Here is a 16568-nt window from a genome sequence, read left to right as displayed (position 1 = left end):
TCATTGCAAAAGGATTGTACAATGAATAATAATTCAATAATAAATAAAATATCAGAAGTTATTAACGAAATAAAATTTTATGTACTTTTCATTTTTTTTAAATGCGTATTCATAATTTAATAGGCGTAAAAGGAAGTCATGTGGTGTCCACATCAGATTTTTATTATTGCATTATTTGTTGAAAAATCAAAAATGAAAAAGAAATAATCATACAGGAAAAAGAAAGATAACACGGAGAAATATATCTGTAGTAACAAGAGTTATAAACTCAGAATAAATATACAAAGACAAAAACCCGATAACACCATATTGATTTTAAACCCAGTAAAAGTATTTTAAAAATGTAAACTAAAATTTTAGTAATCTTTTCCAATTTTTATTTTTATTTTTATCGAATTTAATGAAAAAAAAAAAAATATATATATATATATATATATATGTATATATACATAATGATAATGAAATGCGATATGTGTCACAGGCACCATTTACTTGGTTCTCCATATCTTCTGTATAAATACATATTTTTTTTTTATTAATTTGTTTCAGTCTACTTGATAATAAATATCGCTATAAAATTAAATAACCTCCTCCTGTTTCGGTTTGTTTTCATTTTGTTAATGGTTAAATCATAATAATTTAAAAAAACGTAGTATTATATATAAGAAGCTGCCTAATATTTCAGGTAAGATAGTTGAATTAATAATTGTATAAATACTTGGTGTTAACAAAAACTAATATTTTAGGAATTGTGTAAGTGTCCAGTTTATTAAAAAGTTGGAGGATCGTATTTCACTTTCAAATGAAATAAGTTTAAATGAAGTGAAGCAAAGAACGTATATATGTAATTTAATAGGCGTAATGTAATGTATATGTAATATAATAGGTGTAATTTAATTTAATGAAGTCATGTGATGTCCGCACCGATTTTTCTATGTAATACCAGGTTAAATTGTAATAAGCTTCATAAAACTGGTTAAGCTTAAAACACTACATTTTAACATTATATGTATTTTTAACAGGTTTCAAATGAATAAGGATGCTTTCAGTTCTACTCGTATGTGCTTGTAAGAATTAATGTTTTTTTTTTTTTTTGTGAGTTCAAGTCTCTTGCAAAATGCACGGATATCTATGAAGTTTCTTATCTTGTAGACAATGTTCCTCTACTGGTTCCCGAGTCAATCTCTTTCAGAAAACAACTTAAAGTTAAATTATCTACACAACTATTTGGCAATTTTTAAAATGTTTTTCATCATTATTGCCTAGGTTTAGGTTGTTGCAGTGTAATAATATATTAAATACCTAAATCATTATGACATAAATATTTTCAAGCAATTATTCAAGGAAATTAGTTTGAAAACTAAATGTAAAAATCGTACATATGCATTTATACAGTCTATTTTAGTCAATTGTACTATGTAATCCGTATAGTCAACTCATACTCAATGGAAGTGATAAGATTGCTTTTGTGCATTCCTTCTCTTACTTTGTTTTATCAAGAGGTTTCTCATCTCTTAAACAAAATGATTTGGTTTTTTCCAGATTAAACATTTAATTTTTCGTTTAAAATTACACCTACGGAACTTTTAAGTGTTACTACCGTAACTGGTTCTACTTGACTACGGGACTCAAACCTGAACTGAGGGATTCAAGATGACCAAGGGTCAAAACGTATAGAAGCTTTGTTGGTAATTGTTTTTAACGGATTGCACAAGAAAAAAAATATTTACTATTCTTTGTTTACTTATAATACTGGATCACACAAGAAAAAATATTGACTGTTTGTTGTTTACTGTTAATATCACGATTAAATTCATTCAAGATTATAATTTTTATTTATTCTGTTTTCTTTTTTAATTATATTTTTATTAAAATTATAATTTTTAAATAAATGCAATTACTTTCACGGAACTGATAGTAGATGTTTATATATATATACACCAAACAATAATATTTTTATCAATATTTATTAATTGTACATTTAAAAAAATAACTTCAACTGTTTAAAATCGGTGCTAAATTAAAAACATCTACCTACTTATTAATCCTTAATGTGTGCAGACTTCAAAAATCAAAATTAATTTACTGAAAGAAGTATTACTTTTATTCTCAAATATGTTTTACTTTAAATCTTTACTTAAATTACTGATGTATCCGTATGATCGCAAAAAAAAAGAAAAAAACGGATACTTGAACAAATAATAAAAGGAATACAGAAAAGCGACGTAAACCTATTATTACCAAGTACCATCTAAGACTCTGTGCAAGGCGATGATGTATTTGTATATTAATTTTTTAACTCAAATTTTCTATATATCACTGGACCGGAGGAAGTCGCTTATTTTTCACCAGTTGAATAGGTTGTAACGTACACATTAACATCTAACCAGTTATATTGAATTTTTGTTTCGTAAAAATAGTGGAAATGTCAGATAGACGTGAATTTATTAATCATAACTCCAATTAAGATTCTAATTTTAAGTAGCAAAGAAAACAACAAAATAAAAATTATCAAATATTAGAGCATCGTAATTTTTCGCATAAAATTCCTTCACTTAATTTATCTTAACAAAACTTACGAGGAACCACAAGAGAGACTTCCCCTATAATATAAACAATTTTTGAAATCGATCCGATTAGCAAAAATCAAGGTTGAGAATTACGCTATATAAAAAAGTACTTGATCACATACTTCTTACTAATCTATCAAAAACTATTTCACTAAAATTGGACGTCAGCATTAAAAAAAAGTCCAATTGAGAACCTCTCCTCTTCAGATGTCTGTTAAAAGTACTTTCATTTCATTCAAAAACTTTAAGTACGAAAGGATTAAAATTATATATTAAAAAAGAAATAAAATACAAATTTACATTATAATAAATCTTAATACGTACTAGTACGATTAAATTTCATCTGAAACATTCTCCGTATCTCATAATCGATAAAGCTAATTAAATTGTAGTTTTTCATAGTTATTTTATACTCGTTAAAATTACTGTAAAATGAAAACGAACCGTATTTAGATGTATTCTAAAGCTAAAAAATATAATGTTATTTATAATTTGATTCTTATAACCTTTTAAAATTAATTCATATCGTGTAAAATTGATGGCCTATGAATTAATCACAGATAACTCGAATAATAGTTTAATTATTATTATTATTCTTATTGAAAAGAACACCACTTTATCTGAAAGCTGATTATCGTTTAACTTTTTTATGAAAGGGTTAAAAGTCAGTATTATTCTTTGAAAAATTAAATAAACTTGCCAATAAAACTTCCACTCAACAGTTAGTCAGTCTTACCTAATGGCACTATTCAACTCTGGGAATTAGTTAAGTGTTGAAGGCTGACATCTCTTGTTAACAGAGTCGTTTCCTAACGATCGTAGTGTTGACGTCTACGTCTACGGCAACTATTCAGTTTAATTTCAACAGCTGTTTTGTATGGTGATTCTGGGTATTTCATAAATCTATTCCTTTGTTTTTATAAAATTATTTGTCTAAGTGGTGCTGTGTAGTACTATTTTTATTTGAATTTTTTTTTTCTGTTTTTTGTTCGATACATGTTTTATTACCGTTACTGATGTATCGTTTCGTAACTGTTAACGTACGTTTATTGGCGTATAAAAAACGTATGTGTTAATAGATTAACTAACCGACTTATTATTTTTTTGGATTACTCGCTAATATAGAAATCACCCGTAATATCTAAATTTTATATTTCTTAGGTTACTTGACCCAATCAAATAAAAGATTTTCAACTTTGTTTTAAATAGAATCTTTTATTTACATTTTAATTTTGTAGGTAAACGTGTACGTTTTATTTACATAACTACATCAATATCTGTTTTTCTGAGGTCTTCAGCAGAAATCTCATCATACATAAATGTTTAACTAAAACGTATATAAAAGTACGTTTAAAATAACGAGCTTTCTATTTTACCGTCATTAGTTTTAAAAATGTATGTACTTTTTAAAATAATTACTTTATTTAATTATTATTCAAGTAAAATATATTTTTATTAGAGAGTAATCGGACAGATTATAAAATATTTTATAGCCTTTAAATACGCTGATACATTTCGTAAGTTGCTGGTGATGATAATGCTAGTGTCGAAAACGCATTATTTTTAATAAATTTTTAGTAGAAATTTACTAATTTTTGGACTTTTGATAAAAAAACAAGTAAAATTTTTATTATACAGCTGAATGGTTTATATTAGCAGCTACCTTAATTAGCTTAAAAAAACAATCTACAACAAATACTATGATTAATAATTTTCCTTTCTTATGTAGATGTTGAAATTTTTTTTTAGTGCTTTGCGGAATTATCGCTGTGTTACATAAGGTAAATGTAATTAAATCAGCGATCCCGATAGTTTAAACGTATAGAAACAATACCCGTTTGATTTGATAGGAATTATATAAATAACTTGTCTATAAAAGATGAAATTCTGATTACATTAAACACCATCGATGAAACAGTATTATCACTCGGTTATGTCGGTTAAATACTTTCTTAGTTTGTAATTTTATAAGTGAAATTGTGTACCGATTGATAATTTGTTATTATAACAATGATTGGGTACGTAATCAGGGTGTAGCATATATTTGCAAATTTCATTCGGCATCGAAACCAACGAAGACGGCATTACATTTTAATTTAAAAAAAAAGTTATTTTATTAAACTCTTAATTTCTGGGATTTTATTACATTTGTTTTCCTTTTTACACGGTTACGTAATAAGAGAAAAAAACTCTTTATGAATGTAAACATAGCTTATACGTCAGTTTATTAAATGGCTATCGTTTAAATTTATACCTGTGAAAGAATATAGTTTCTAATATTTCAAATTATTTAATAGACTTTTAAATGTCCTATAGTACGTTTCATTTCTAGAATAACTCGGAATTATGCATACCGAATTCAAACAGTATCCCTTTGCTTTCGTAACCGAAAGTAAAGGGAAACCATTTTGTTTTTATTTCCTCTAGTAAACTCAGCATGGAATACATGTTACTGTTGAGCATCGCAGTTCCAATTTCAGGAGTAACTTGTGCCTTATGTCAGGCCGCCTAAGACACAACTTGTAAGGCCGAATAAATAAGTAGTATTTTTGCAATTTTTTTTTTGTTTTGTATACTACTGTAGAGTCAAATTTCTACTTTTGTAAAGTTCTAGGAATATCTGTGATTCCAAAAGCCACCGGTTTTTAACTGAATATCTACTTCTGTTTTATACAATGCATTAACGGCTGATTATAAATACGCTACCGACAGTGAAATAAGTTGGATCCAAAATAATTGAAATTATGATAAGTAGTTAGATATAACTAAAAGATTATTTAAACAAATTAAGGATAACTTAATAGGCCTCTAATAATGTAATCAACCTAATTATTATTGTTAATTATCTTTTCTTAAGCCGAACTGCGCCTTTTGCTGTCTCCCAAGAGGCTCTAAGCTCAATTTATTACAGTGTGGTTTGTGCTTTTGCTCCGTCAGGAACGGGCCAGTATTGACCCGCTGCTGCAATCATTGAATTCCACACCAAAATACATCGATTCCAGAAGGAAATCTTGGTTTTAAGATTAATGATTTTGCAGAAATAAGTAATAGATGTTTTTATTCGCTTATTTTTTTAAGATAAGATTTCTTTTTTAAAAGAATGTAAAACGGTTTAAATATAAGTGTCGCTAACTTTTCGTGGCGCACATTATATGATTACAGAGTAAAGCACTTAATCGATTTTGTTAAGAACATCGTAGGAGACTTGCCGTGTTATTTACTTACCGAAAAAATCTTAGAAAAAATTTAATTACACCATTAAAATTTCATTACCCTTTTACAGATTCCATTTTCTTTTTAATGGCGTGAGAATAGAAAAAAATCTTGGGTTCCTACATGACTTCCTTGCACGCCTATTAAATTGCATATACACATTTTTTGCTGCACTTCATTTAAACTTATTTCATTTAAAAGTGAAATACGATCCTTCAATTCTTTATTAAAGTGGACAGTTACACGATTGGTAAAATATTACCTGAAATATTAGAATAGAGCAAAAGTCCCTTTATTACTCTTTAAATAATTGTATGTCTTATATCTATCTAATACTATGTTTTTACTTCCTTAAACGAAGTAAAGGAAGTATTGTGATCGCGAAAGATTTCGGTTTTCAGATTTTAACGGAAATATCCATTTTGACCATCCCTGAATCCATTTTGACTAGTTTCGGCGTGACGTCTGTACGTACGTATGCATCTCGCGTAATTCAAAAACTATAAGCCGTAGAATGTTGAAATTTTGGATTTAGGACTGTTGTAACATCTAGTTATACACCTCTCCTTTTGATCATAATCGACTTGACCAAAAGTGTCCAAAAAAGCCCAAAATCCAAAAACTATGGATTTTGAAATTTTTCTTAACTGCGGTAATAAGCTCTCATTAAGAGCTTTTCAACGATATATCATAAGCGGTACTTATTTTTATTGGTTTCAGAGTTATAGCCAAATGAAATATCTGGTTTTACAATGGGAAGGTACATCGGTTTGAATCCGACTTCATATACATATATTTTTTTTTACTTTTTCTTTTAATCTAAATATATTGATTTATTAATAATTATTAACCTCTGATTATAAAAAAAAAGTATACACTAAATAATAATTCAATAATAATAATAATAAATTTGAAAAAAATATCATAAGCTATTAATGAAATAAAATTTTATGTACCCTTCATTTAAAAAAATTGTGTATATGAAATTTAATAGGCGTACAAGGAAGTCATGTGGTGTCCACATCAGATTTTTTAAATTATTATGATAATAATAATCAGATGTTTCACGAAATCTGATGGGGACACCACATCAATAAACAAGGTAATATTTAACAAATACAGTAAATTTGACAAAAAAAAAGTATAAATCAAATAGATCACTGGATGACATTTAAGAGATTTCTTAAGACAATGTTACAAATAACTGCGCTATCGGATATTCCACTGAAAAAGAGCCGGTAATTAATAGTGAAATTTTATCTCTTGCAAAAAAAGTACCATTAATTTGAAATTTAGTCGTTTTGTATTTAATAATTTTGAAAAGAAATGTAATTTTTCTTCCACAACAATTATTCTTTTTAATTATTAATACAAAAATAAAATTTATAAGCAAACTGAAGTGTTCTCAGAAACACGTTATTATGCATTATTATTTTATGAAAAATTTACAGTTTAAACTTTTTTTTATAAGTGATTAAAAATCCTAAATATAACATCATTATAAATAGTTTAAAAAATTCCAATATTATGCACTTTAAAACAAATAATACTAATAGAGGGCTATTAACCGCTGATATCAAGGTCAATTTCTGGTTTATGACTTTAATGAAATTAATTAACTTTATTTGATAATGATTTATTTTAAATCATTATGTAATAATGCAAAAACATCTGCCACGACGACAAAAAATCTTCATCTAGGAAAACCAATAAATAATTAACTATTTCATTATTACATTTTTTGAATGTTACGTAAAAAAGTAAATATTTCGTAAAATTCATCGGTTGTGATTACATATTATTATTTAGATAATCGAAACTGCGCTTTATCAGTTAAAAATACGGTTAAGTAACTTTTTCTGTAATTAACGTGAAACCGTATTATTATCACATATTGTAGTTAACACACAAATCTTATACGATTACAATATTAGAAGACACTTCTCTTTAAGAAAAGATAAGAGCTCCAGATACATTTTCAAGAAGTCGTTATGACAGATGTGCATTCAGATTTTGCGGAATTTACTCTTTTAGTTTCAGCGAATAAATTCAAACTAAATCGTAAACGTAGATGACAAGAAAACCACTACTTGTTCATTCACAAGAGATGTGGAGTCTGTGCTGAAAATGAAAAAAAAGCTCAATTTAAGAGAATTCAATTTTAAGTGAGAGAAAAAATAATTCGCCAACCGTTATAGACCCCTCTAAAAGCTCAGAAAAATAACCTTGCCAATCCTATATGAAAATCTTTATGCTTCAAAATGCATCCGGTAAAAATTTTTTTTTAAATAACCATCGTAATAAAACTAAGCATAAAGTGGTACTGGACTAAACTAATGTTGTCCGGGTGTAACCGGAGTTTCAACCGTAGGGTCAAAAAAAGATCGTTTCATTTTTTCATAATATACAATCATCATTATTATTTTATTAACATTCATTTTACTTAACGGAAAATAAAAAAACTTTTTTTTGGATTCTGGTCCCTTTAATGTACAGCTATAGGAGAAATTTATGAATTTCCAGATAGGCCACTCAACTACTGAATCAGATGATTAGCGTAAATAAATTTTAAAAAGTAAATTTAAACTAGTTGTATTAAAATCCGTTTCAACAGCAACCTGATATACCCGTATTGAATCGACAGTCAAAATCAAACGGATCGATAGCTACATCTATTCAGCTTCCTTCAACATATTCCCCTTGTGCCTACGACATATTAAATATAAATGTTCTAAAGAAATACATGAAATTAACAATGGAATATTGTATTTTTACCCCGCTTACGTCGCTGGGTAAAATTTCATCATTGTATGACGTCGGGAAAAGAGATTACTGTTAAAGAAAAGCATGTAATAAAAAGTCACTTTTCTTTCATTATTTTCTTTTATACTCCCTAATCAGTTATTATATTTTTCAGTAATTAATTTACTCTTTTACTAATTATTTAAATCCATAAGAAGAAAGAAGTAATCGTAAAAGAAGTACAGTATCAAAATAGAATATAAACCAAAAATCTAAATAATTAGTAAAATATGAAAATTGTAGAGTTTCAAAAGTCTACCAATAATTAAAAACTCCGTTCACCTGTTAATCTGTTAAGCTACCGTTAAAAATGTCTTTGACCACCAGATTCAGACGAACATTTTTGTAAGTTTAAATTGTGTATGTAACATGCCGTTTACGCATGGATTCTGCTGCGTTTAGCAACAATAGCCTCAAGTCGCCTCAGTGGATAACTTTGAACAAACATTGTTGACTGTGTGGTGACAGGTTTTAAATATGTACAAACAACTCGGTCGTGTAAGCAATGCCCACAGACGTTCTAACAAAATTAGCCTAATTTGTTCATTTCCGGTGTTTTTACAGACATAACTCACAGTGTGGGTTACGTACTGTTCCAATTGAAATCTTAAATAGAGAGAACGTTTCTGCTTGCAAGCTTTAGTCCTAAACGTCAGCGCAGTATTGTGCGAATCGTTTACCAAGTTACTTGTAAAGTTTAGTACTGCCAAAGAAATGATTATTTAACAAAAAGAAATAAACGTAGTAAAAAAATGAATGCATTCTTTGGTGCAAAGAGTGGTTAAAAACCAATCAATTTTTCATACGAATTTATTAAACGAATTAATAACGATTTCTTTGTAAGATGATCTTAAATAGTTCTTTTTGGCGCATGAACAAAATACATTTTCAGATGTAATTAGAAAACAATTAGAAAACATAATTACAGAATTAAGACTGATAGAGCTCGACTTTATTAAAAAATAATGCTTATTCAAATATATTCCAGAATTAGTCACCATATGGCCCATATTTTTCAAAAAGAAAAGAAAAACACCCAATAAGAGACGAAAGGGGACTGAAGCGTTGTTAAAAAATAAAAATAAACTGACCGGGTTAAAGAACCCAGCAGATTTTACATTTTTTTCTTTTCCTGTTTAACTTCCGGGACCACCCTTAGGTACTGCTTAAGAGTATGAGATTAACGATTTTGTAGCGTATGTGGTGAATATGCCATGCCTAACCGGGATTCGAACCCGAGACCTCCGGATGAATGGCCGAGACGCTACCATTCACTCCAGGGAGTAAATTTTATCTGGTTGTAAAGAACATATTACATTCTATAAATTAACTTAAAATATAAAGCTTTAAATAGTCAAATCGCTTTTAATAATATAAATTTAATTTCAGGAAGAAATCGTTAGGATATAGTTGATAAATTTTTATTTGTGATAAGATATTAAAATTTAATAAGAATGTTGATATTACTAAACTGAAGTGTTACTTATCGAGATATAGGCAGTACTCATAAATAATAATTCTTGTTTAAATTTTGATGTTATTTTTAAGCGTAGTACAAATAAATTTACCTCCGACACACAATGAAGTAGATAAGAAAGAGAAATTATTGGAGAATTATATAAATACGGGGCAAGAAAATTTTCGCAAAATGCATACAAGTGTGCTTACAGATACGTAGGAATCCATTATGATAAATTTACATTTTTAAAGTAAATAAATATAATTCTAACTAAAGATCCAGGTATTTAAATAACAATTTTCTCACACTTCTGTAAGCTACTGCGAACAAGGAGATTTAAACTCTATAACATCAGTACTAACCATTTAATATGAAGCTACACTTTGGCTTAAACGCCTATCTCGAAAAAAATAACTCCTGAAAAACGGCAGTTATACATAAACGTGGAATTACTGTTTAATATATACATTCTATTTTTTCTTTTAAGACGAAAAATAAACAAACGTTAAAAACGTATTTCGAATTATTACTTTAAAACTCAGTAATAAATAATTACTTACTACGCGCCCGCAGTAAATACAACACTTAAAAGAGTTTTGAAACATATATGATATTGTTCTTTTTTTTAATCTTTTTACTAACTAAAAAAATTTAACAGTACAATTATTTGAGTAGAACTGGTGGTTAAAAGTGACCTTAAAGTTAACAAATACGTTCATTTTTTTTTTGTGGACTATTAATATTGTAAATAGACTGATTTGAATAAAATTACATACTCAAAAGTAAAACTTAAGAGTAAAGTAATAATTCAATAAATCAGTGTATATCAGCAACACTAGTGGATGTTACTTATTAAAAAACCACATCCACAATCACTATGAGGTCGCTGTATAAATATTCAAACCGGAAGCTCTTGTAAGCCCGCTAGTGATTCTTTCAGGAAATTCAAACATGATAAAGCCACTGTATACTCTTGGTCATAAAAAGTTACTTTTAATTTTTTTTATTATTATTTTATATAACAATAAAAGTAATAAAAAAAATTGTAATTTTCATAAAATTTTGAGTAAGTTTTTCTAGTTACAGTTATCTTAGGTAGAGAAAAAGTGTTTTTGTATTTAAATGTGTAGGCTAAAATCGATAATTAATTTTTTTGTTTACTTTAAGCAATTCAAGTGAAAATTTCAAACCGAATCTTAATAAATTGTAAAATCCGCTAAAATTTTGTTTATTTCTTCGATCAATCTTAATTATCCACTTTGAAAGTAAATATTTAAGTTAGAACTCGTCGAAGTTTAAAAAAAGCTCGGTTGGTGTGCATTGTTTGGACAGATTGCTGCACCGACTAACAAAACTAATTAAAATACCCCAGGTAGAACTTCTGCGAAAAGTGTTTACGCTTTCTAAACTTTCACGACTAAAACCTATATTTAATTTTTTGGGGTTAATTATTTAACAGCGGTTATAGATGAAAAGTTATGATCAATATACTATGTTCATTCGCCTGTTGGTTTAAAACGTTTGCATTTGAATGTATAAGCTAAAAACCCGGGTTATAAATATTTTTTTTATCTCGGTGTGAGGTCTCATAGTCTTAAGATTTCTAATCAAGAACTGCGCTAAAAAATTATTAAATGTTTTTATAAAACATAACGTAGGACAAAAAGAATATTCTAGCTGAAATATCTCCGTGACTGAAAAATGTTCTGTTTAAACGTTGTCAGTATGTATTTTAACTGTTATTATTAATTATTTAAATAATTTATTAGTTAATATCAAGTTATGAGAAATTTAAGCTAGTTAAAAATCTCTTTGCGGGGGGAAAATTCAACTAAAGTTTGAACAAATTTTAAATCTGTTAAATATTTAAAAAAACTCGATTGCCAAAAAAGAACCAAAAAAATTGGATGTCCGGCCAGCGTAATCGATCGTTATACGACAGTGTAATGCTGAAATGCAGAACCCCTAAATTTCGGACCAATGCAATTACATCCGTGAAGGCTTTAGGTCAATATGATTAGCTAAAATACTTAACTTTGTTGCCCACTTACTATAAACTCCCCGTCGCCTACGTCTTAAAAATGACATTTTTCATTTCGTTCTACGTATTGATTTTGCTGCGTTATTTGTATAATATAATTATTTTTTCAAATTTTAAAAATATATTTAAACACATATATACACAACATATTTATACAGCTTATGACACTCCCGGTAACATAAGGATTCCAACGCGGGTTCAAACAACTAAATCGGTTCAGCCGTTGAGCCGTTACGGTGTAACATACATACATACCCTACATACATGTCCTAAATACATTACATTCCTTTTTGAGCAGTCGTGTAAAAAAATTACTATTTTTTTTAAATACTTTGTAAACAATATTTTAAATGATGTAACAAACAGTTGTGTAATATGATATTTTATTACAAAGAATTCTATAGTATTATCGACTACAAAATGATAAGTTCCAATAAATTTCAGTAGTTACCGACAAATAATTTGTGTTATTGTGAGCAAATTAAAGCTTATCATCTATTATTCAATTCATTTAGAAAAAAAAAACCAATAATAGTTCGTATTAACTAATTAGAGTAGAATAAAGTTCCACTTTATTTAATAAATCAATTTTACTCTCAGAATTAATTTAAAACATCTACTTACACAATACATTAAAAGTTTTAGCGCGAAACGTCAAAATGAGAAAAACCATTACGTATTAAGTGAAAAAATGGAACAATTAATTTTATTATCAAATTTTTTATTAAAAAAAAAAAAAAAATTAAATCTTTACAAAAGCTAAATTAAATGTTTATATGTTCATATTACAGAATTTTATTATTTTATTTTTATTAGAAATTAATGAATTAACATCAAAAGGTTTTGAGTTTAGTATAATCTATTAATAATATTGCATAATATTTTGAGAATAAGCAAATATTTATATTTTTATGTCTTGGAGATACACGTATAAAAACAAAATTGAAGAATTATATTTTATAAACTAATCGATAGAAAATATTAGGTTTAATGTCAAAACTGTGGGGTTTTTCTCAATTGAATCGTGATGGTAAAATTTATTTGAAGGAATTTTGAAAGGTTAAATGCAAAAAGGACCTCGTTTTTACAGCCACGGCACAAGTATTTCAAGTATTACACTTTATCAAAATGTTATTACGCTGCTATTATCCAAAGCAAAAACATTCCCTCAAATTTATTTTACTAATCCAAACAGGCGCTCGTCATAACTTTTTAGAATCTAATCTTTCATTTTAAATACGTCTTTAGAAGACGATAAAAATAATTTTATAGAGGTTCAATTTTCATTATAAATACATATTTTTATATTATAAAATATATTAAGTAAATTAAATTAAAATATATTAGAGGCTAAATAAAAATGTTTTATTGCAAATTAAATAACATGTTTAATGCATTACATTATAATATTGCTTTACGTTTAAATAAGTAAAATAATACAATTTTAAATGAAATATTTGGTATAATTCTTTTTTTTATTAATATTTTCTGTTTATAAAAAAATTAAATTATTATAATAGCAACTGATGAAATAATTAAAAATAGCGAGTAGACCTACACGTAAGCATCAAATTCGAAATTAATCACCACTGTACTCACTGCATAATAAAAATACACAAATACAAAGTCAATATAACCTCAATTTGAGGTTATGTTGTCTGTTGCCGACATTAAATTGAGCGTAACTGAAGAACGACCCAACCAATCTTCATCAAATTTTGACATGCACAACTTCATACAAACTACTACAGCATATCTAAATTTCAATGTAATTAATCGAGTAGTTTTTGAGATATTCCGGCCACAAAGTTTATACACGGGCCTATATATATATATATATATATATATATACAAAGGAAATTACATTTTAAGTGAATAGTATATTCGTATTGTTCATACCTCAAAATTTAAAAAAATTTCAATTCCACCTTACAATCCCACCGTGCAACCGAAAGTAATACCGTACATTTCTTTGAAATATTGGTAAACAAACACCCCGTTAAATGACTTTTATTTTTAAAATATGATATTCATTGACTTATAGATGCAAGAGAGACGAAACTTGATTTGAGTTACAGAGTAAATTTTAATTTCATGGCTGATGATATCGATAAAAAATCAGAATCGCCGGCAGCGCGAATTTAATTGGAAAATTCTATCATTTTGTAAGATAGTGAATTAATATTAATTCTAATAAAACAATCAAGATCCATATTTACTGGCATGATTATTTTCAGAGAAAGTATTTTCTATTATTTACTTTTTTTAACGATCGATTTTTACATGAATTTCAAAGGAATAAAGCGTATAAAGAGAATTCCTTGTTTTAGAAAAGTATATTTTTTTATCAAGTAACCACAAATCTATAAGTCTAAATATGTGTTGCTGATAATTTGTAAGCACGTTACTTAATAACATATAACATAATGTTGGATATGTCACAATTCGTTTGGTATTCGCTGTTACAATATTCCCCGATTTAAAGTACAAAATGAAAGTTGTGAAAAAACATAAAATTGGTGAGTATTACTTTTTCATTTTTTGTTTGTTAGGCGAGTTTGATTTAACAATGAATTTCAGATGTGTACCCGATTTTGGACCGGGGATCTATGTGTAAATAGTCTGCGAGCCCTTCCACTGCGAGGAAAAATTATGTTAAAGAAAAAGATGATTACCGCTATGGCTAGCAAGCCTGGTACGGCTTGAATTTTGTACAAAATAAATTTTCATTTATTTACAAAATAAAGACTTCAGAATAAGACAATGTCAAGAACTCAACTTTTTTACCTCAGTGGTGATTCAAGTTATGGATTTTAGTTCTTAATAAAGATATTAATATTTTTTGCTTTTTTATAGAAATATTGAAATAACGACATTATTTATTAGTGTCTTACCAAGCCATTTTATTTTAATTCAGTACGGATAATTCAGAAGAATCGTTAATCTTACTAATAAATTCTCACCTTTTAAGTAAAACATCAACAGAAAGCAATAACTCGAATCAAAGAAATAAAAATTAGGATGAAAACCTTAATGTTAATCAGTAAACCTTCATAGGTTAGTACCTTAGCTAAGGTGAAGGTTAACCTATGAAGGTTAACCTTCATCAGTACCTTAGCTGGTACTTATAATAAAGGTAAACAAGCCGATCTCCGTGGCGAAGTGTTAGCGCTCGGCCTTTCATCTGGAGGTCCAGGGTTCCAATTCCCGGTCTGGCATAGCATTTTCCATACGCTACATATTTCCACTTTCACACACCCAAGTACAAGCTTCTTTGTGAGCTTCTGTGGTGAATTAATTCATCAGTAAAAAAAAAATTATTGAAAAAAAATTTAACTTTTTTATATTCACTTTGGTCGGTAACATAAAGGAGCCTTTCAAAATTAACTCCAAAATCGTAAACAGAGGAAATTAAGAAATCAATGAATCGATCAATAAATTTAATACTCAATATTATTTCCTGCGTCTTTCTGGGATTGCAGACTTACTTTTAGGATAGTTGAGTGCAGTAAATGACTCTGAAGTATGCTCAGGCTCCGTTTGACAAGTCATCTAAAACGTCAAACAGTTGGTTAGTTCAAAGTTAGTTACTCAAGAATTCAAACATAAAGGGTCTAGTATTTCTTCATCCATCTGTCTACAGATTAGAATGGGAAAAACCCACGTCATTGGGGTCAATTCCAGCCGTACCCCAATCACAACTGAATTATAAGTTATAATGTGTTGTTCAGAAATATACTACTCTTACTACTTTCAGTCGAATAAAAAAAAAAAACTGTCAACTATGGATTTGACAGTTTTCAAATTACCAATAAGTGATTCGTTAATAATCTGTTTGATTATTAAAACGACCCGTGTAAGGTCTAACGTTTCTTTCCGACTTGAAATTCTCTGACATGCCATTTCTAATCAGAAACCACTTTACGGGATTTAGCGACTCCATACGTTTTTTTGGGGATTATAGTAAAAAAGCTTATTATTTCGACATAAAATAATCTAATACAAATGTATTCTGTCGATTTTAGATGTCGACATTAGATAGTACCTACTTGTAAACAAGTAGACTAATTCAGATTCAATTGACCGACTGATTCACTAGCTACTCCGAAAGTCATCATACAACTTGTGCAGATTTATTGAATAGGGATCCGTAGGTAGCGTTCTTAAAAGTATGTTTACAAATGCGTCTACAATATTATCACAAATAATAAAGCCGTAATAATTTTTATTTCTAATTATTTTTTTGTGTTTTGTCGTTTGAGATTCGTGGATCTTGACACTTGTCAAGATCATATGTATTTAGTAAAAAGTAGAAAACCATAATACCTCGCAATCTTAATCCTAAATTTTAAATGATCCTAACATTTAAGCATAACTCATTTAGTTAAATTTCATAATACATTAATCGCAGTATATCATAGCCAGTGAATTTAAACCTTAAAAACACTTTCTTCAAGATAAATGTAAAATACTATGGTCGCAT

The 16568-nt window shown here is 28.0% G+C and overlaps 1 protein-coding gene across 5 annotated transcripts in view; it reads left to right on the top strand.

Annotated features, from left to right (window-relative positions):
• Positions 1-3284: 3284 nt before the first annotated feature.
• Positions 3285-16568, top strand: part of LOC142318192 (facilitated trehalose transporter Tret1-like) — an 80935-nt gene continuing 67651 nt past the window's right edge. For 2 of the 5 annotated variants that reach the window (XM_075354748.1, XM_075354779.1), the window contains exon 1: positions 3286-3450. In XM_075354748.1, the coding sequence (XP_075210863.1) occupies positions 3448-3450 (3 nt within the window). In that variant the 5' untranslated portion in view covers positions 3286-3447. Of the gene's footprint in view, positions 3461-3819; positions 3966-16568 lie in introns of those variants that run through there. The other 3 variants (XM_075354772.1, XM_075354757.1, XM_075354765.1) reach the window with 3 other exon arrangements.

Source organism: Lycorma delicatula, chromosome 1, assembly GCF_047948215.1.
Source record: "Lycorma delicatula isolate Av1 chromosome 1, ASM4794821v1, whole genome shotgun sequence".
NCBI lineage: Eukaryota > Metazoa > Arthropoda > Insecta > Hemiptera > Fulgoridae > Lycorma > Lycorma delicatula.
The sequence above is the reverse complement of the archived record's forward strand: the minus strand, read 5'-3'. Positions and strand labels throughout refer to the sequence as shown.